Source organism: Eutrigla gurnardus, assembly GCF_963514095.1.
Source record: "Eutrigla gurnardus genome assembly, chromosome: 18".
NCBI lineage: Eukaryota > Metazoa > Chordata > Actinopteri > Perciformes > Triglidae > Eutrigla > Eutrigla gurnardus.
The window spans coordinates 1,120,058-1,142,832 of record NC_139929.1 but is presented as its reverse complement, the minus strand read 5'-3'; the positions used below and the strand labels follow the sequence as shown (position 1 = coordinate 1,142,832).

General features: G+C 44.6%; 1 protein-coding gene across 1 annotated transcript in view; it reads left to right on the top strand.

The window, feature by feature from the left end:
* The window catches only part of LOC311029039 (sodium channel protein type 5 subunit alpha-like), a 92,098-nt gene that overhangs the window by 17,544 nt on the left and 51,779 nt on the right, over positions 1 to 22,775 (top strand). Inside the window, exons 8-13 of the mRNA XM_084033904.1 lie at positions 2,278 to 2,341; positions 17,144 to 17,285; positions 17,762 to 17,959; positions 18,733 to 18,915; positions 19,005 to 19,262; positions 19,881 to 20,006. Of these exons, the coding sequence (XP_083890030.1) occupies positions 2,278 to 2,341; positions 17,144 to 17,285; positions 17,762 to 17,959; positions 18,733 to 18,915; positions 19,005 to 19,262; positions 19,881 to 20,006 (971 nt within the window). The remainder of the gene's footprint in view (positions 1 to 2,277; positions 2,342 to 17,143; positions 17,286 to 17,761; positions 17,960 to 18,732; positions 18,916 to 19,004; positions 19,263 to 19,880; positions 20,007 to 22,775) is intronic.

Here is a 22,775-nt window from a genome sequence, read left to right as displayed (position 1 = left end):
CTGCTGTTCATCTCATTTCATCCACGTTAAACAGATTCATTCTCATTATTCCTTTGACATGAAATTACACCTTCAAAAACGCCGACACAGAAATCCACTTTAGGGTATAATCCACTATAAAATGAGGCGTTTTGACAGTAAATCAATCGTCGACGGATGTCTCTCCTCGTCGGAGAGCAGATTAACGGCGTCTCGGCATATTTCACTTGTCATACCTGCAGATTTTCATCACGTAAATGCGTCTCTTTTGCAGACGAACGCGCAGGAAGCGGCGGGAGGTCGGAGGTGTGTTCAGGCTCGCCGAGCTGCTCCCGAGCTGGAAAAGTAATGAAATTAAGCCCACGCTCTCGGCATCCTGCAGAGACGGTTTCCTGCAGCTCTGTAAAAAGGTTTATTAAATGCCAGTCCGCGGACTAATATGCATTGATTTAGTGGGTAGGATTTTGGAGAAACCTGGAGTTGCAGGTAGGGACGTTGAGTTGCCGCCTCGCCGCCGAGGCTTCAGGGCGACTTTGAGCTTGTGAACAAAAAGCACTTCACAAGTCCTGGTTGGCGGGGGAGGACGGCGTCTCCCTGATGCACTCCAGAACAAATGGCCGAGCTCCTGAAAGGCTTAAGTGCCTTTCGGTGCAGCGGCGGTCAGACGGCTCAGAGACAAACAACCAAGACAAACAAGTTTTTGTTTGTAGAAACTTTGTACGTGCACCGCCACAATAACAGCATTGTAGAAGACGCTGATGTGCTTTGTCGCTCTCTTGACAAGCTGACGTTTCACTCAAAAGTGTTTAAAGTTTGTTTCCCCTGACTATTATTTGGTGAAAAGAACATGACACCCACGTCAGTAGTTCTCTGCGGCGATGCTGCGTAATCGCCGGTGATGGCTGCGGTTAAATGCATGTTGTCCGTGTGTTGAATAAAAGATAAGCATCCCTGAATGGTTTCTCCTGTTAGACAAATGGATGGAAATGTCAAGCCGACATTTAAGGTCATGCTTTCTGTTGAAAAGTTGCATCTGATTTTCTGATATGTGAAGGCGGACTCACAGTGGAACAGCTTTTCACAATAAAACGTTCTAAGTACCAGTTAAATCAACCGACTTCATTAAAACCAGACAGTGGATTTCACCAAGCTGGATTTTACTGGATCCAGCAAGACCCACGTGGGTTGGTTCACCACAGCTGGAGGAACCCAGAATAAAGTATTTATCTATGATTTAATATCAATAACCAGATGAAAAGGATGCAGAAATAACTCCATAATGATGGTGATCAGTAAAAAGTGCTGAGTCATGCTTTGTTAGGTCTGTCTGCAAGACCACAAGACTCCAAATAAGGTCATCTAGACATAAATACAGCAGAGACCTTGTTGTTTGGACCACAGACAGTCTCTGGTTCCTCCACATAGTCCTCCACATAGTCTGGTCTGGTCTCTGGACTAATGTGAGCTACTATCTAGACCTCTGGGGGACCACAGACAGTCTCTGGGAGGCTTTAAAGAGTCACATGAATTTCTTGCTCGAGTTTAAATATTTAAATTGTGAATATTCACACCACACGCATACACTAAATATAAATCATAGTCTCATAAATAAACAAACAAGTAAACAACAAAAACACCACTTTTCTTCAAAGACTGCTCATGTAGATTCAGACGACATATTTAAACGGCTTGTTGGTAAAACATTTTAATTCCCTGTTTCTTCTCTGGAGTAAATATGGTGTCCTCAAACCGCAGCACAACTGATGAAGCACTTGTTTTTCTTCCTGCCGACGGCCGTTAAAAGCCTCTGAACTTGTGTTGAGTTCAAGTACTCGAGGAGTGTATTAATGTACTTTGTGGTCAGATTAAAAGTCTTGAATAAATGGCCGGCGAACAGACGGAGGGTTCCCGTAATGGTTTTGTGTTTACGGCTTCTCTCCAGCCAAAACACGAGCTGGCGTTTGGCGAGTTTATTGATCCTGTGGGAACAGACAGCGGCCTCGAGCTGGAACAGGAAGCTCACCCGAACTCACCCTGGAACACCCGGATCAGAGTTTGGGGGGCTTCTTTGGATGGTGGATTATAATCTCGTTGTGTCTGTGGTCGTGGAATCTCCTGTTTACGTCATCGGCTTTTTATCAGAGTTGGGATGAAGTATTAAGTTGTTACTCATGTAGTCTCTCTGCTTCGTAACAACTCTGAGAAAAATGGCCGCCGCCCTCACCGTCCTGCTACGTTTGAATTCGGTGCTCCATGAAACTGGATCTAAAGCGTCTTTTTATCTTGTTTTTCTTCCAGACAACTTCTACAAGGTGGAGGGAGCCAAGGATGCCTTAATCTGTGGGAACAGCAGCGACGCAGGGTGAGTTGCGTCTGCGACGCCGCTAACGGGTTGGTGTTCGATGCCCGACTCGCCTCGGCCGGTTGGAGGGTTTCTGTGGGTGACGGATGCTGAAATGTTGGGTTTTCTACTCTCAGGTCAGCAGATGAGCAGACAAGTTGATTGTGGTCATTTCCTGCTTTATAAGCTAGCTAATGAGCTAAGCTAATAGCTTGTGACACTTTGGGCTTTAATGGTTGTTGTTGTTTTGTTTATGATTTAACGAGGGAACAAAAATAATTGCAAAAGACCCGACCACCTCTCCACCTAAGAGCCAGACACACATCCTTTGTAGTTGTCTCCTTTTGTTGTTTGTCTCCCGGTCGATTTGTAGTCCATTTGGTCGATTTGTAGTCCGGTTGTGTCAATTTATAGTCAGTTTGTGTTGATTTGCAGTCGGTTTGTGTCCATTTGTAGTTTTTTTCTGATGCTTTACAATTACTTTTACTTACAATTTAGCAAATTATCTAAATAATTATAGATGCGTAACGAAGCAGTGCCTTTTGGTTGCAACAATGTAACTGGAGTTAGCATGAAGCTAGCCAAGCATACCATGTGAATCCTGTCTACAGATGCTAACGCGTAGCTTACAGGCTAACAGAGAGACGAGTAAGGAAGCTAACAGAGAAGCGGTGAAGCAGAAAAGGAGGGAAGGAGGAGAAGGAGAAATGAGAGTCGATGGAGGGAGATGTATTAGAGGAGACAGAAGGAGGAGAGGAAACGATGGAGCGAGGGCAAACAGGAGGAGATAACATTATGGGATGGAAGAGATATTTATATCAAACACCTGTCTATGAGAGAGGAAGAGGAGGAAGGAGAGGAGAGGGAGAGGAGGAAGGAGGAAGAAGAGGAGGAAGGAGTGGAGGAAGGAGAGGGAGGAAGGAGAGGGAGAGGAGGAAGGTGAGGAGAGGACGGAGAGGAGGAAGGGGAGGGAGAGGAAGGAAGGAGAGGGAGAGGAGGAAGGAGAGGAGAAAGAGGAGAGGAAGGAGAGAAATCGGAGAGGAGGAAGAGGAGCGAGTGGCGATGACAGTGATGTTGATCTCTGTGGTGTTTGCATCTGCATGACGCTGATCCACCCGGCCCGAGGGCAAAGGTCACTGAGCTAACCCACTCTGACATACTGAGACTCACAACCAGCTGCTCAGACTGGATCACTGGGACCTGGTGGGGACATCCAGTCCAAGACCACCATAAAGAGACTACAAAGAGACACCAAGAAGAGACTCTAAAAGACTACAAAGAGACATAAAGAGACTACAAAGAGACACCAGGAAGAGACTCTAAAAGACTACAAAGAGACAAAAAAAGACTACCAAATGACCAAAGAGAGACACAAAGAGACACAAGTCACAAAGAGGCTGATCTAAAGGCTTAAAGACGTGGTGTCCACTGCATGTCTTCGTCCAGGGGACATTGTCTCGTACTCCGTCCACGGTCTTTAAGTCACATGACCTGCAGATCTCGGGGTCAGGTAGCCATGTTGTGTTTGGGAGGAGAGATAATAACGTTCTGCATCCCAATCTCATAACTTTAACGTCCCGGTTTGAAGCGGAGTTTTGAGTTTCTATCCGTTTGAGGCCGTACCACCTGAAGCTTTGTGTGGTTTCCCATATTTATTATTTCCTCTGGCTCGCAGTCGGATTCTGTTTCCCTTCAGATCTGAAACCGACTGACAGAACGACTCAAACCCTCCGAGAGGAAACTCACCGTCTGAACGGCGTTCAGACGTCCTCCGCTGAGCGGAGCCAATCAGCCGCTCTCATTAAACTTAAATCATTTAGATTCAGAACAGCAATGTCCACAACGTCGGTGAATATTCCAGGGTTGGTACGGTGCTGGAAATCCTTGAAAACACTTGCATTTTACTGTGGTGTTTTCAAGGTGTGAAAAGTGCTTGGATTTAGACTAAAGGTCTTGAAATGTGTGTTGTATGTGATGACATCTATGATAGAACAGAGGAAAGAAGATCTCCATATCTGAGGGACTGAAAACAGCATTTTCTGACATTTCTTTATGAAAAATGCCTTTTGATGATGAACAGATGATGAAAATAGTTGGTGATTATATTTCTGTGGATCTGTTAGTGGAATTAGTTTTCCTTTCATTTGTGGTCCTTCTGTAAAAAGCTGTCTCCAAACATCATGTTGGTTGTTTAGAGGACAATAACATCTCATTTAATGTGATGAACAAGTGACATAATAAGTAGACTGAATACTGACCATTGGATTGGTACAAAGATGGAGTTTACCACAGCTGGAAGGGGCTGGAAAAGCATGGAAATGCACCTTGAAATGCTTGGAAAGTGCTTGAATTTGACTCTGGAGAAGGTGGAGGAGCCCTGATATTCAGATGTGGTTAATAAAAAGTGACCCGGCGGCGTTCTGCTGACATGCCGACCACAGCGAGCACACGGCAACCGCACGGAATGACAGCCGCCTCGTTAGGGACGCTAATTAGCATCGGCGTTCGGGGAGCTCGCTGGCATGCAGCATGTGACCCTGTGAGGTCATCACAAGGAAGCCTGTTTGTGTTTTTGTGTGCTGAGGGGAAGTGATGCGAAGGCAGCAACCTGATTCACCAGGACGGCGTCCAAACGCTCGACCTCTTTGTTTCCATCCTGACGGTTTTAATGTGCCTCTAAAGAGCCGGATGCTAGTCCCAGTTTTTATCTGTCAATTAATCATCAGGCTGCATTAATGACTGCGGTCCAGTCAGAATTATTTAAGCCAATATTTTCCTGGGAAAATAAAAACAACAAAAAGCACCAGACGTGTTTTTGAAGACGAGTCCAAAAAAAAATCCTCAAAGATGAAGAAAAAATAAAATTCCCTTCTGTAAACACAGGATTTCGTTTCTCTTCCTGGAGCCAAAAAAAAAAGAAAAATAATGAAAATCATTTTTATATAAAACGGGTTAAAAAAACGACTTCACTGCTGCCCGCTGGATTTTTAAATATGGGGAGGGACGCTTTCAAACACTGGCAGCTTTATTTCTGGGACCGGAATCGAACCACCGGTGCAAAACTGTTATAACATTGTATATCTGTACATTCAGAACTGTAGCTCCAGTTTCTACTGTGTCATTTACTTCTAAACAGACACAGTAAAGTCCCTGTGAAAGTAAATGTACAGTTAAATAATAAGTTACAGGTTGTCTTCCTCCTCGTATTCCTCGTCTTCGTCCTCCCCGTTACCCCGGTAGCAGCCGGCGGTGCAACGTCCGTTGTGTCCTTCAGCTCCTCCTGGGGGTCCCAAGTCCTTTTCCAGGGCCCAGATGGGATTTATAATGCTGATCGTGTTCTGGGTCGCATCCCAGGTAGACGTGCCCGGAAAAACCTCCACGGGTGGGGGGGACCAGATCCTGATCAGGTTCAGGTGGAGCTTTAAAAACCTGAAGGAGCTGCTGCTCCTCGGCTCCGCGGGGTCGGACCCAAAACCCAGATTTTTGGCGTCTCGTACGCGTGATGTCATCGGTTTTGGCCAAATGTGTGTGACTGCAGGCGAGGACGTGATTGGCCGCTTTCACCCTCAGTCATCAACTTGTTCCTGTTGGTTTAAGGACAAACGCAACTTATCATTTAGTTATCATTACATCGCCACTGTCGGGGGAAAAAATGGAGCCGAGAGAGGGGGGGCAATATCCGGAGAAAAAAAGTCGCAAATTTGCGAGTTTTCTAATTAATACATCACAACGTGGTTGGGCTAAGATGCTAGCAGGAGCCTAACCTTGTCATAGCCGATACATAAACAAGTTGCTTGGTTCCGCATAGACAGGATGTTTGCCGTTGCTATGACGACAAGTGAAAGCTACCGCTAGCATCTTAGCCCAACCTCGCGATCAATAAAAAACCCATAAGATGACAATTTGTCCTCATATAAATAAAAGCAACAATTAGCATCAACATCATCACCCTAAGGACCTTAACGAGGCGTTGTCACACGTTAGGATGATTCATTACAAACATAAATACGTACATTCGTGGGACGTTAGCTAGCATAGATGTCGGTTGTTAGCATCGTAGTAAACCTTTTCTCAGAATGTTGCCCCCCTCTCTCGGCTCCGTTTTTTTCTCCTAGCGGTCCTGATACGCCGTCGTAGTTATCTTCTTCCTCTCTTTGATTAAGGACTCTTTGTATTCTCGGCCCAGCGATGATGTCATCGCGGCCTCTGGCTCAGACGCCTCCTGCTCTCCATCACTGCCCACAAGTTGTTGTTGTTGTGTTTTTGGTTGTTTTCCTTCATTATCGCTGGAAACTGGAAAGCTTTACTTCGCCCCCGTAATGTGACAAGAAAAGAGCAGCGGCGGCGGCGGCGGATCGGAGCGGCGGCGGTTTTAATCATCATTGACCCAGCTTCCTCCGCTGTCATCACAGCAGTTAGAGAGAAATATGGCCGAGTCCACTCTGGGGAAATAGCTGCCGAAGGGGTCGATTTTCCTGGAATTCACGGCGTCACGGCGCTGATATTCATCATTCCATTAGCCGGTAGCGTTCGCCGCCGGTGGTCGCCGTGGAGACGCACCGCCGACTGTTTGTGTGCTTGTGTCCCGTCCTATTAGTTTAGCATTAATGTCTGCTGGTTGCAGAGTGTGTCCTCTGCTGCTGCTGCCACCATGTTGATGCTCCTCCAACACACACACACACACACACACACAGAGACACACACACACACACACACACACACACAGAGACACACACACGCACACACACACACACCACTTTCTGTTATAGATGGTTAAAACATTATGTTAAAAGCTGCCCTGATCAATAACTCAACTGCCATATTGAAAACAGTTTTCAAAGCGGTGTGTGTGTGTGTGTGTGTGTGTGTGTGCGCCCGTGTGTGTGTGGGTGTGTGTGTGTGTGTGTGTGTGTTTACTTTGAGTTATGAGCTCTCTGGGAGGTTGTGAATGTGACATCTGTCCAATGTCCAGCCAAAGACACAAAAGAGGTTTCCACCACCTAAACGCTGTCCAGGGGGAGATGAGTGTGTGTGTGTGTGTGTGTGTGTGTGTGTGTGTGTGTGTGTGTGTGTGTGTTTCCTCCCTACTAAAACACCAAAGGAAGAAAGAATTACTTGCAGAGCCGTCCTTCTTGATGATGAAGCGTGAGAATGAAGTGGATCGGCGGTAGGAACGCTGGAGGATGAGATGGACTTTATTGATCCCTGAGGGAGAACCAGGTCACCAGCTCCGAGGTGTCGGGCTGCACAACGAGGCGAGAAGGACGCAAATTAAAAAATACGATACGCCAGAAAATATGATGTGCTTTAATGCTTTCATATAATTTAATATAAAAACACCTTTTCTTGTAAATACAACAACACCTGAATTTCTCTTCCTGCCGACAGGATGATGTCCGCCAATTATTAGTTCTGAAGTGCCTTATACTGTTATTCTCCCTGCTGGCCACCAGGGGGCGACTCCTCTCTGGTTGTATAGAAGTCTATGAGAAAATGGTCCTACTTCTCTCTGCTGGCCACCAGGGGGCGACTCCTCTCTGGTTGTATAGAAGTCTATGAGAAAATGGTCCTACTTCTCTGGATCTCGACCTCTGTTTCTAATCCGAATAGTTGTCCTCTTTTAAACCTTTGTTTCTTAAGTAGAATCAAATAAAGCAGCGACTGCTCCGTTTGAACGGTTACTGAGGAACCGACCTTACCGATGTCCTTCCTGGGCTTCCGTAGCTCCCAGAGGCCTTTGCTGCGTGTGTGTTCAGGCGTGAGTAAACAGTCCGGCGGCAGCAGAGACGATACAGAGGTAAATGATGGAGTCGGCATGAAAGATGAAACAGGACCCAGCGGGAGGACCCGCTCTCGGACAAATGAATATTTATTAACACAGAACGAGTTGACGGCGTCGACACGCGGGAAGAGAGCCGAGATCGATGTCGCCTCACGCCTCAGCAAGCCGACGCGTTCACCTGCATCGATGCTGCGTCACTCTGCACAGGAAGTAGACTTCACCTCATCCGCCCGCCCCTCTTCACCCTGGAGGTCTCTGGAAACCAGGAGAGTCCAGCTCCTTTTTCAGTATCATAGACCAAGTCACCTGACGCCACCCGTCACCCCCTCGCCGTTTTTTTTAAAGCTTTGAGTTCCGTTGTTTTGGCTGTCGATATCTCAGTTTTAGGTTTTTTTCGCTGTCGCTATTTTGGTTTTTGACTTTGACCATCTTTGCTTTTGGACGTTGCCAAAATGTGGCAACACATTGACGTGGTTTCCGTTCCTTGACTTCTTGGTTTATATCCCCGCTATCTTGGTCTTTTGCGACCACAAGTGACATTTTCGGACAACCAAAATGCCACATTTAGTTTTCTTAAAGGATTAAAGTAAAAAAGTATTAAAGTCAATGTTGGCTTATTTTAATTTACATCTGTAACTTACACAGAGTAACAAACGCACTTATTTTCAGCCAAATAATGACGTTACAACGTTAACGACGTGTTTAAAACGTAGAGCGTTAACTGGGAGCGAATGTGTTGGCCTGAGAACGTTATTGAGAACGCCGTTTGCCTGCGGATGTAATTTTGTAGAAAAAAGTTTGATAACGACAGTTAGGAGACAAAACTAAAACTGAACTAAAACTGCTACTCAAATGAAAACTGTTTAAGGCACCGAATAAAATAGACAATCCAGCGTTAAAACCACAAAAACATGTTTTGAGAGCTGCTAATATGTTGCGCTCCATTAAATAGTTTTATTATTTATTCCATAATGTGTTTAGAGCCGAGGATGATTTCTCAGAGTAAGAATGGAAAACAGGAATAAAACAGGAAGTTCACACAAACTGCCGAGACGAAGACGAGGAGTGAAGGATCGTGTTATTTCTGTGAAGTTCATCTGAAGGGAGAGTATTGATCGGCAGCAGGACTGAGGAGGGTCCCAGAGCTGATCTCAAACCCACGTCTCCGGTCCGCGGTGGTCTCCGGTGGTCTCCCCTCGGTCCCCGACGCCCCCTCAGGTTCTATTTCTGTAGCGTCACATTCCCCCCCGATATAAACCATTTGGCCACCGCCGCTGAAACCCAACATGACTTAGCACTTTCTCCGGGAACGCAGACGAGTCTCCGGATCAAAGCCGACTTCTCGGCATGCCGACACACATCGCTGAGTAACGAGCCACCCGGGGACTTGTTTCACGGGGATTTCACCGCCGCCGAGGGCGCCGCCGGCCGCTCTGCTTTACATTTACAAGACATACTCGTTAAAAACTCTGTTGACAGAAACATTGTACAGAAACAAATAAAACTCATCAGAACTGTTTGTTCTGGTCCAACAATCACAAAGGCTTCTCCAGAAGACATTAGTCGTTTATGTATGAGAACTCGTAAATCTCTTTTGTAAATCAATTTTACAAGGTGACTTACACCTAATACTCATTCTTACTTAATAGAACTTGAACGCATCATAATGCACCTAGCTATTAGCTGTCGTATTTAGCCCCCTAGTTGCTAACAGCTAAGCTAGCTCTCCTCCTGCTGATTCCAACACAAACGTATTGTTCATAATGAAGCGCTAGATAACGCCAGATCACATGTCTTTACTGAATGTCGTCCGAAAGATCGGCAAATGAACTACCCAATAAAGATCGGAATGTTTTTATCGGAGTTTATTGTTGAGTGTTAACAACATAGCAAAGTCTCAAGAAATTAGTCAGATGATTGGACATTGACACTTGTATTAAAAGCTACGTACAGAGTTCGGTGAAACACAGTTTAGATTGTAGCGGGTTTGCGATCTTTTGCAACATTTCTTCCAGACCGATTCATAATTAAAAGTGCAAACAAAGCTAAAGCTACCTGCCGTTCTCTTTGTATTTAAACTGTGAGACGGCAACTCTCCGAGGCAACCGAGAGTCTTGAGAACCAGATTGCCTTCTGATGTGTGAATTAGAAAAAGGTTTTGTTGAGGACCAGGAGGTCTAAGGCAGTCCAGAAAAGGTTAAGTAGCCTTTTATTCCTGCGGTTTTTCATTATAGAAAGTGAAATTGTGCCCGACACATTTCCCCCTCCGGACTAAAGAATCTCTCCTCAGCAACATTTAAGTCTTTGTGGTATGAAAAGCCGAAATAAACAGAAGGCTGGCATTTCCCTTAGTGACACGTATAGTAGACCTCTGCTTTAATACCAGCGCCAACTTTCCTCAAACACAATGAACGCCATCAGAGACGAAACGCTGAAACAAAGAGCTGTTGAATTAGAACGACGCAGTTCTGCACCAAGTTGAACTTTTAAAATGAAAATGTGACAAACTCGTGAAATGTTGAAACAGCGTTTATTCTGATAACAAATGCACTTCTACTATTGTAGTTGTAAAAGTATTGACGGGCAATAAAATGTACATGTGATTAACATTAATATTACTGCTGCTTTAATGTGTATCATAACGGATTCAAGGCCATAAAAGTTAACATCAGTAGAAGTTCATGTTGTTCTTCAGCGTCTTGAGTTTGCAATGTTGACAAATGTTTTCCAGGCTGGTGGTGTGTGTGTGTGTGTGTGTGTGTGTGTGTGTGTGTGTGTGTGTGTGTGTGTGTGTGTGTGTGTGTGTGTGTGTGTGTGTGTGTGTGTGTGTGTGTGTGTGTGTGTGTGTGTGTCCTTATAAGTGCTCAGTAATCAGGATGCTTTAGATGTTCTAATGATAACACATTGGAGACGACTCTGTTATTAATGTGACCAAATGTCGTGATCAAAGTGCCGCTCTTGTGCACAAAAACACACACACACACACACAGGGCTAGGATCAAAGTGTTGGTCCGTAGCCAGCCGGCTCTGATGCTAACAGCTAGTTTAGCTGCTATTTCAGGAGCTGCTGTGTCACTGATGAGACATTAAAACGATCAAAGCCGGGGGATTTTCTCGCTCCGTCTCGTGGAAACACTGAGAGCGCCGCGCTGACCTGAAGTTAATGTAGTCCACTTCAGACCTGCATCCAAAAATCCCCGAACCCTCCCCCGTCCCCCAGCCCCGCAGCGTGACCTCTGACCTCTGACACACTAGTTAAATGTTAAACGTGAGTCTTCAATCCGTCCGTCTGATTTAATATGAACTCCACCTCGAAGCTGTTTCACAGAAATAACACGAGAGCAGAAGAGACGTTTAAATCCACAGTCAGAGCGGCGGCCATCTTTATGTCGGAACGGATGTAGCAGAAACTTCTGTATACAGTAAACAGACTAATTCATATAAAGTAAATTAAGTAATTCGTACAAAGTAAACCGACTTATTCATATAAAGTAAACTGACTAATTAGTATAAAGTAAATTAACTAATTAGTATAAAGTAAACCAACTAATTCGTACAAAATAAAAATGTATCTCGTCACCATGACAACTTCTGTATGAGTCACATGACGGTTCTTCTCCCGTTCCAACATTATCCTAAAAACCCAGACATTAGTCAGCATTTTTTTGCACGTCCTGTTCCTTCCCCTTTGAGATGTGATTTTTTTTTTATGTCGATTTTAACGTTTTTGTTCTACGATATAAAAAAACCTCTGTGGTGAATTTTGAACATTTGACATGTTTTTGCCATCGAGGCACCGAGGCTGATTCTAACCTGCAGTTTGTTCACGATAAGGTGTGAGGAACATGGACACACACACACACACACACACACACACACACAGTCTCCCAACAGAGATGGCACAAAACAATCTCCCCCGGCAACCAGCACTGGGATACGGTTGCTATAGCAATGCTAAGTACTCTCTTCCTCCCGGACTCGAGTTTACCTGAGTGTTATAATTAGAGGTGTGTGTTTGTGTGTGTGTGTGTGTGTGTGTGTGTGTGTGTGTGTGCATGCAGGAGGTCATGGAGAACAGAACTGAATGGCAGCGGGAACATGAAGTGAACACACACACACACACACACACACACACAGAAATCCCCAGGATATCTCCCAGAATAGCCGGTGTGTGTGTGTGTGTGTGTGAGTGTGTGTGTGTGTGAGTGTGTGTGTGAGTGTGTGTGAGTGTGTGTGTGTGTGTGTGTGTGTGAGTGTGTGTGTGTGTGTGTGTGTGTGTGTGTCGGCTTGATGACAGTCTCACACAGTTGTTTGACTGTTCTTTTGCAACATATTCCTTCACACCCGAGCGCCGACCCGGTGGAGTTAGCACGCTAGCGTCGGCTAGTAACTATTGTAGCTTTAGCAGGAAAACATGGTGCAATTAGCAAGCTAACCGTAGCTCGTAACCAGTGAATGATCGCACCAAAACATGGTGGAATTAGCTAGTTAACTTTAGCTAGTAACTACTGTAGCTTTATGAACACATGTTGGCATTAGCTAGTTAGCATTCGCTACATAACTAGTTAGCTGCTAAAGGATAAAATGTAAAAATGTAATGCTCCATCCGTCTGTCTGTCTGTCTGTCTGTCTGTCTGTCTGTCCGTCCGTCTGTCTGTCTGTCTGTGATATTATCAACCATCAAATGAAATGAAATGCTGTTTCTGCTCGACTTTAAATTCTCTGTAACGTCAGTGGAGTTCTGCACAGATTCCCCTTAACAATAACAATAATAATAACAATAACAGTGTTTTACCTCCAAACATGACTCATCATTATTCTGAACTTTGTTTTACCACTCTGACTCTGCAGATAAATGAAACTAAATGCAGCCTGTCAGATGTGTGTGTGTTCATGTGTGTGTGTGTGTGATGGTGTGTTTGAGTGTCGGACAGAGGGGCCCCCTTTAGTGAGAGTGGGGGGTCTGAAGTGGCGCCCCTCCATTAACATAGACAGAGGTGTGTGTGAGAGATAACTGCTGGCTCTCACACAGTCCGACACCTCACACACACACACACACACACACACACTCTTTATGTCCTCGAGCCCCTTAAACACATAGTCGACCCGTCGTACACACTTCACCTCCACTCACATGCCGCCAGGTTGACTCACTTGGCAGGAGTGTGTGTGTGTGTGTGTGTGTGTGTATGTGTGTGTGTGTGTGTGTGTGTGTGTGTGTGTGTGTGTGTGTGTGTGTGTGTGTGTGTGTGTGTGTGTGTGTGTGTGTGTGTTTGTGTGTGTCTGATGACATCACCGACGTTAGCTGTTATCGGTGCAGCTGTCCGCAGTGTTTGTTGCGATTCTTCACCCTCCACTTATTACAGTAATGTTTGTAATATCTGCTGCTCCAGAATTTCCTCGGCTGCCGTTACCGTAAACCTTGGAATCATGTGTACTGTGTTTTTTATCCAGTTAGCATCGATCGTGATGTAATGTTTGTAACAGCAGCTCCATTTTGATTTTGTTATCGCGTTATTACCGTTATAACTGTACTGTAAAGCTTCCGATCAGCTCTAATTCTAACTGTGTTAGCATTGATTGCTGTTACCGTAGTGTCTGGACAAGCAGCGACTCTGCTTTTTATGATCACATTACACAGTTTGTGTTACACAGGTTATTTTGTTGTTTTCTGGATCAGAAGCACCCTGGTATGTTTCTATTGGATTGGATTCATAACCATCTGTCGGGTTAAAACCGTAATGTTCAGATGAGAAGACTGACGCTGTGATATGGGATGTTACCGTAACCTGACCTCAGCTGCTCTTACTGTAATGCAGGTATTATCAACGTGAGGCTAATGGCTCATTAATGGCTAATTTGCGGTTTGAAATATTTATAGTGTAGTTAAAAATGAGGTAATGTTTGGATGAGCAGTGCAGTGAGTTGGAATGTTTCATTTACTTTAAATTGATTAATTGCTTCATGTTGTTGCTTTAATGTTATTTTATTGGTTTATTGGTTTATTCTTGCTTTTTAGTGCATTAAAATTGATTGGTGTTACCGTAATATTGGGATAAGCAGGGCAGAGAGTCGTACGGTGTTATTGCATTAAAAATGTTGTTACTGTAATGTTTTGCATGAGCCACAGCTTTTTGATTTCTAGATGATGTGGTCGTTTGGTCCATAGAGTGTACTTTCACCTCAGTAGTCACCGTGTGTGTGTGTGTGTGTGTGTGTGTGTGTGTGTGTGTGTGTGTGTGTGTGTGTGTGTGTGTGTGTGTGTGTGTGTGTGTGTTGCTGTGAAACAAACTCCACTGAGTCATCCTGCAGCCGGACGGTTGTTGCATGGACGCCAGCAGCTGGGAACACGCTGGATTCCCAGTGGCTGCTGGTTTCATAATGCAAATTGTGTTCGTTAGTTTGAGATTCAAATGGCATGAAATTGACTGCTCCAGTTAAACGCTTCAAAGGTCAGATTCATATTCACGGCTGCTCTCGTGTCGTAATTATGAGGCTTTTTCTTATCAGCTAACAGATGAGATGGAACTTTACCGACGTGTTTCATACAAAGTCAAATTAATATCCAGAACAAAATACACTATCAGCTTTATATACATGCAGAGTGAAAATATATAATGTTTATTTAGATCAAATAAATGGAGGTTCAAAGCACAGAAGATGGTTATCATGCCTGAATGAAAGTCAAAACAATAGAAATAGATGAAACCTAATTAATAAAATAATAATAATGTAGCAATTGAATCACTGAAAAACAGGGGATTTTGTGGTGTTTTTATTAAGACAAGCAGATCTGTGTACATTTCTATTTTCATATTTTATTTTTCTTGATTCCATTGAATTTACATTATAATGTTATTGTTTATATATTAACATTATTTAATTGTGAACATCTGTAAAAGACAATTTGACACTGTTAAGCCTGGCTTTTCATCTAGTGGTTAGTTTTATTATATTTTATTTTAGTCATTTAAATATATATATATATTTAAATGACTAAAATAAAATATTATATATATATATATATATATATATATATATACGTTTTAATTATGTTCCTTTAAATCTAATACTGTTGATGATGATTAATATTATAAAACTTTATTTATATATCATCTTTATTAACGTGGGTGACAAAGTGTTTTACATCAACATCAGCAGGAAAAATAAAAAAGGAAACAAAACAATCTGATGGACTTGAGCTTCATAAATAGTTGACTGATAGATAAGAATTACAATTAATTAAAATAATTATAAAATATTATGGAGACATTTTAACTTAATAGTCTAACATATCATTGAATGCTACTTCCTCCTTTGAGATAAATATTATAGATTTCATATAGTGACTCTCTACAAATACATGATAGTAGTATACAGTACTACTACTAATCCACCCAGTAGTACACAGTAATACATAATAGTACACATTAATCACTGATATAGATTAATACAACAATAAACCTCTTTGAAAGCAGCTGATCTGCATAAAGCGAACATCTCTCCTGTTTGATTTCCATCCCATAATGCATTGCTGTTTTATATAAACTCCCATGACTGGACAGTTTATCTCCACTCCTCCATGAATAACCAGCTGCCACCCAACGTTGAGTATTAAGGTGATAATGAGAAACAGGCAGGTTGGCCGGCGACGAGCTTTCACAAAAGCAGCCCAGCTGTTGTTGCCGTGACGACGGCGCCCGGCACCGGGGGCGTTGCCGGCCGTGGTGGGTCACCACAAGTGGGCTTGGTGCCGTTGTCGGTTTGAATCCCCCAGATAGCGTCTGCACAGAGGCAACCTTCTGCTGTGACTCAGCATGAATCGATCTGTGACTCTGCGCTTTTTTATTCAACCAGACGTTCGTTCCACGTCAGCGAAGGTTCACTTCCTGTTCTCACTTCAGTTTTTTACATGTTGTTGTGTATTTCGTTCATTTAACAAAACCACACAAAAAGGAGTCAATACTTTACTTTTTTTTTGGACGTTTTGGGGAATAAATCAGAATTTAGACAGTAATGGAATAAGACAAAAATAAGCCCAAATAATTCACAATATAATGTTGATTATCATAAAATTATGATTTCAATAAAAAATGTTGTAAACTTGTAATTGAGTATCTGAGCTCCACATCTAGAAATTAGTTTATTCAGTTCTGAAATTAAAAAATACGACTCTGATGTGAGGTCATAACCGGCGTTAAGAGTTATATGATCTCTCTCTTCTTGACCTTTGACCTCCTCCCTGCTGCGGCGCTGGTCGTGATCTGGCGGTGGTGGCGAGTCAGAACGCAGCAGCTGACCGGCGGATGTGACTGCGTGGGCGGCGGTGGATGTGATGGGATATGAATGTGGAATATCAATTATGACGAACGTTATCTGCCCCGTCTCCACGGCGACGTGTGTGTGTGTGTGTGTGTGTGTGTGTGTGTGTGTGTGTGTGTGTGTGTGTGTGTGTGTGTGTGTTGGTCAGTCTCACGGTGATAACAAGCCTTCAGTCAAAGTGAACTGAGCTGCTGTTGGTGTCGGGAGGAGACGGACAGATGATATTTATGAGGGAAATGTTCCTCCGCCCACTTCCTGTTCAGAACGCCGCCGTCAGATCTCCCGATGACGGACTGAAGAGTTATAATAACGATGTCACCACACAGCTTCCTCTCAGTTAAAGCAGCGATCTAAGCAGTGGGACGCCGTTCACGGGGGAAAGACTGATCAACCAGATATGTTTGGGAAAAAATGGGGATTATTAGCAGGACTACATTTTTTCATTCAAATTTTAGATTTTTTTTTTTTTTTAATTAAAAATAAATGAAAAAAATAAAATACAAATAAAATAAAAACGTTTTTTTGTGGGGGGGGGGGGGGGGGGGGAGTTCCAACATACAACACAATCACTACATAATAACAGAGAAATGACAGAAAAAAAAAAAAATAATACATTTGAAAAAAGAAGAGAAAAAAAGATACAACAAAACAACAACAAAAGCTTTAAGGTCTGTGTGTGTGTTTGTTTGTGTGTTTGTTTGTGTGTGTTTGTGTTGCAGGAAGTGTCCGGACGGGTTTGACTGTCTGAAGGCCGGGAGGAACCCGAACTACGGCTACACCAGCTTCGACAGCTTTGGCTGGGCCTTCCTGTCCTTGTTCCGACTGATGACGCAGGACTACTGGGAAAACCTCTACCACCAGGTAGGACTACTGGGAAAACTAGGGTAGGACTACTGGGAAAACTAGGGTAGGAATACTGGGAAAACCTCTACCACCAGGTAGGACTACTGGGAAAACTAGGGTAGGACTACTGGGAAAACTAGGGTAGGAATACTGGGAAAACCTCTACCACCAGGTAGGACTACTGGGAAAACTTAGGGTAGGACTACTGGGAAAACTAGGGTAGGACTACTGGGAAAACCTCTACCACCATATAGGACTACTGGGAAAACTAGGGTAGGACTACTGGGAAAACCTCTACCACCAGGTAGGACTACTGGGAAAACTAGGGTAGGACTACTGGGAAAACTAGGGTAGGACTACTGGGAAAACCTCTACCACCAGATAGGACTACTGGGAAAACTAGGGTAGGACTACTGGGAAAACCTCTACCACCAGGTAGGACTACTGGGAAACGACACGCCAAGACTTTCTGAAACAGTTTTTTGTTCTTGCAGACACTGCGTTCGGCCGGTAAGACCTACATGGTGTTCTTTGTGGTGGTGATCTTCCTTGGCTCCTTCTACCTCGTCAACCTCATCCTGGCTGTGGTCGCCATGGCATATGAGGAGCAGAACCAGGCCACCATCGCTGAGGCCTGCCAGAAGGAGCGGGAGTTCCAGGTCGCCATGGAGCGGCTGAAGAAGGAGCAGCAGGTGAGCCGACGGCGTCCGATCGCGACTTCCTTCCTACTGCCGATCCCAATGTAACGGTCCAAACGGACATAGAACCATTCTCAGGGGTCATGTGACGAGGACGAAAGAAAATGGTGGTTGTTGTTAGTTGTTATGGTGACAGGACATGTAGGTGGAGCTGTAAAGTGATGTCACTGCCCCGCAGGAAGAGAGCGGACGCCGGAGACAGATGTCTGGCTAGGTAGCTAGGTAGATAGGTAGTTAGTAAACTAGGTAGGTAGTAAACCAGGTAGGTAGGTAGTTAGTAAGCTAGGTAGTAAGTAAGCTAGCTAGCTTGGTAGTTAGTAAGCTAGGTAGTTAGTAAACTAGGTAGCTAGGTAGTAAGTAAGCTAGGTCGTTGGTAAACTAGGTAGTTAGTAAGCTAGGTAGCTTGGTAGTTAGTAAGCTAGGTAGTTAGTAAACTAGGTAGGTAGGTAGTTAGTAAGCTAGGTAGATAGTAAGCTAGGTACTTGGTAAACTAGGTAATTAGTAAGCTAGGTAGTTAGTAAGCTAGGTAGCTAGGTAGTTAGTAACCTAGGTAGTTGGTAAACTAGGTAGTTAGTAAGCTAGGTAGCTAGGTAGTTAGTAAGCAAGCAGTTTAGTTGTATAGAAACTTTTTTTTTTTCAGAAACAGTGTCCGCTTGTTGCTCATTCTTATCTACGTATAAATATAAATTCATACATTTCTAATAACAGAGTTTTTAGTTGTAAATGTTTCCCGACTGCATTTTAAAGACGTGTTTTCCTTCCACCAGGTTGCTGCCCAGAAAATTCTCGACACGGACTCGCTGATGTCACCGGAGCTCTCCCCGTTTGGCCTGCCATTGGACGGCGTGGAGGAGCGGAGGCGGAGCCAGGCGCTGGTGGGGATGGCCGACGTGGAGTCCAACCTGTCGGAGGAGAAGCTGCTGCAGGTGGACCTGACGGACGGGGGAAGGGTGAGCGACGCCAGGAGGATCTGACCTTCCTGTGTTTTCTGTTTAGTCGTAACGCCTTCAAAGTAACGCTCTCCTCCGTTGGCCTCCAGCCGCTCCACCCGCTCCTCGCCCGCTCCTTCTCCACCAGGACGCGGCGGAGCAGCCAGGTCTCCTCCATCTTCAACTTCCGCCTGAGGAGCCGCGGGTCGGAGGGCGAGATGGCCGACGACGAGTACAGCGTCCCGGGGGACGTGGTGGAGGGCGTCGGGGGAAGGACCTACAGCGGCGGCACCTTCAGCGGCATCCTGCCCCACCCATGGCCCAAGCGACGCCCGAGCACCTACAGCAACGCCAGCAGGAACTCCCAGGTGTGATTACACCGTTAAACACTATCTGAGAATAAAAAGTAATCTACAGGGTTCCTACGGGTGTTGGAAGTCCTTGAAAACACTTTTAGCGTAGTGTTTTCAAGGTTTGAAAAGTGCTTGGATGTAGAATAAAGTGTTTGAAATGTGTGTTGTATGTGATGACATCTATGATAGAACAGAGAAAAGAAGATCTCCATATTTGAGGGACTGAAAACAGCATTTTCTGACATTTCTTTATGAAAAATGACTTTTGATAATGAACAGATGATGAAAATAGTTGGTGATTATATTTCTGTGGATCTGTTAGTGGAATTAGTTTTCCTTTCATTTGTGGTCCTTCTGTAAAAAGCTGTCTCCAAACATCATGTTGGTTGTTTAGAGGACAATAACATCTCCTTTAATGTGATGAACAAGTGACATAATAAGTAGACTGAATACTGACCATTGGATTGATACAAATATGGAGTTTACCACAGCTGGAAGGGGCTGGAAAAGCATGGAAAAGCATGGAAATGCTTGAAAAGTGCTTGAATTTGGAAAAGGTGTAGGAATCAAATCACGATAAAAAATGTGCCGTGTGGCGAGTCCTGGTTCTGAAGTCACTTCTGTCGTTTCCAGGTTTTTTATCCGACTCTGAACATCAACGGGAAGCTGTTTGTCGCCATGGACCAGAACGGGGTTTCCCCACCACCACTGCAGGGCCAACTGCCTGCCTGCACCATGGAGAAGGTCAAGGAGGAGAGTGTGAGTAGAGTGTGTGTGCTTGTGTGTGTGCGTTCATCGCAGTGGAAACAATGGTGAAGTCCGCCGCCATTCAACACTCAGACATGTGAATTATGAATCAGCTCTTTGCATAACTCCACTGTGATATCATGAGCTAAAGACACACACACACACACACACACACACACACACACAGACACACACACACACACACTCTCCCATATGTACCGTCTCAGATAACAAGGCTGGTATTCCCTCCATCTGTACCGACCACACTCACACGCTCCTGTCCAAGTTCACATAGTGTCACTGGTACGGCATCAGGTGCTAAAGACACACATACCAGCACTGAGGCGTCCTTCCTGTACACACACGCTCACACACACACACACTCACACACACACACACACACACACACACTCACACACACACCAATCCTGGGAAAGAACCAGAAATAAAGACTTCAAAGAGACACAAAACGACCACAAAAGGAATCAAAAAGACTACAAAGGGACTCAAAAATATTACACAAGGACTCAAAGAGATCCAAAAAGACTACAAAGGGACTCAAAAGGACTACAAAGAGACGTTAAATGACTACAAGATACAAAAAATGTGAGTGGGTTCAGTCTGCTGGGAGGGGGTTGAGTCTTCCCGTCTGGGTCTGGGGGACCTGGTCTCGTAATCCACCCAGGTGTCTCAGGACTCTGCAGCCGCTCTCAGATTCCCGTTCTTTTATCTTCAAACTGAGAACCTGATAAAAGCTTGCAGCTCCGCGTCGCCGGGGACGGGATTTATTTTCACACTCGTTCACGGCTCCTCCATCAGGTCGGAGGATCACGAGGACGAAGACGCCTGGAGGACTCAGTACCCTCCACCTGCCCCGATACCTCCACTCTTATATAACAAGAAGAAGAAGAAGCAGTAACATGATGGTGAAGACGGAGGGTTAGATTCAAATGGTTTACATCTTGAAAGAAATATAGTTCTCACTGTGCAAATATATATATACATATATTTATACATATATATATATATATATATATATTATTATTATTATTATTATTATTTTTTCCCCACTAGTTTAATGTCTCGATGACCTTATTTGGAGTGTTGATGGAGCAGCTACAATGTTAGCGTAGCCTAGCACCCATCAACCAGACTCAATTCAGAAAACCAGCGTTTTAACAGTAGTTATCTTGTGGTCTTGCAGACAGACCTAACAAAGCATGACTCAGCACTTTTTACTGATCACCATCATGATGGAGTTATTTCAGCATCCTTTTCATCTGGTTATTGATATTAAATCACAGATCAATACTTCTGGGTTCATCCAGCTTGGTTAAATCCACTGAACACATGATGTCATGATGATGTCATGAAGGTAGAACAAACAGGAGAGGGTCGCTGGTCTGCAGGGAAACGTTTCGTGTCCTCACAGATGAGCGGATGAAAGCTGCTGCACAGTTTTGAGGAGTTATTCGTGTGAACATGTGGAGCTGCTCTGCAGGCGTCGTGTGGGAGTCCAGAGCAGCTCTCAGATCAGTTTATCGTTTCATGTTTGAACATGAAGGATGTCTGCTTTCTGGCGTCCGTGAAGAGCGTGGACCTGTCGCCCTGCTGCTCTGTCGGATGGAGACGAGAGTGGGAGGAGGAGGAGGGAGGGGACGCTGAGTTGCCACGGAAATGTTACCACGGCAACCTACAGCAGCTAAATTAGTGCACGGCTGGCTGCCGTTAAGAGTGTGTGTGTTTCCCTATGTGTGTGTGTGTGTGTGTGTTGCCCAGACAGGATGTAGGTGTTGTCGTGGGCGGCGACCTTCAGGCCCGTGCGTCACGTCTCATTGGAGGAACATTTACCAGGAAGCGTTATGTAATCACACCTGAGCAAATTAGGTCCGTCCAGGTCCGCCCGCCCTCTGTGAGGGCTGCAGGGTCCTAACTCCCCCGGGTCGCTGCCCGCCTTCGTCTTCGTACGTTTGAGTTATTCAAAGTGACAGAACTTTATTTAAAATGTAGGGAAGCAAGAATACAACAACCAGAACGGTGCGTGAGGATCTCGCTGGACATTTTTCAGCCGGTTCACAACAAGGTCAATTATTTGATTTTTTTTAAAGGAGTCATCACCAGGAAATCGCAATTTCTCTTGTTAAAACATGCATATCTGTGTTTGACCTCAGTTGAAACTTGCCTGAAAGGCTGGAGTTTGAAAGTGGCGCCGTTTTTTCGCTTCTGCTCTTTTTCCGAACAGGAATAGCACACAAGGGTGTGCATTCCTAAAGCACGAGATTTTGATTCTGCGCCTACGGTGACGTCACCGTGGAGGCTACTTGCATAAGCCCACCCCTCTTTCACCACCCAACCCCCCCCCGTCCGCTACCTGACGTCCTGCTGTAAACGTGTCTCTTCAACCGTCTCTGGCTCTTCACTCTCCGGTTCGGGTTCCGACTCTGGTTCGTACATAAATGCCTGAATTCCGTAAGGTTCGTCATTTAGTGTGTGCGCCATGACAGGGGGCTGTTTATGTTTTGGAGTCTGCATGCAGGCAAGCCCCCCCGGCTCTGTCCTTCCTGCGGCGAATCAACGCGCGCCTCATTACATATTATACAATGCACATCCGGACCAGTCAAAACCTCGCGCGTAATCTCGCGTGATAAAATCGCGGTACGAAAAAGGGTCAGAACAAGCTCAATGTTTGATTAAAATGTTTTTTTTTTTTTCTAATAAGTTTTACGAATTGATCCAAAGCGATCCAAGGGGGGCTGGATACGTATAAAACCAGGTGATGAC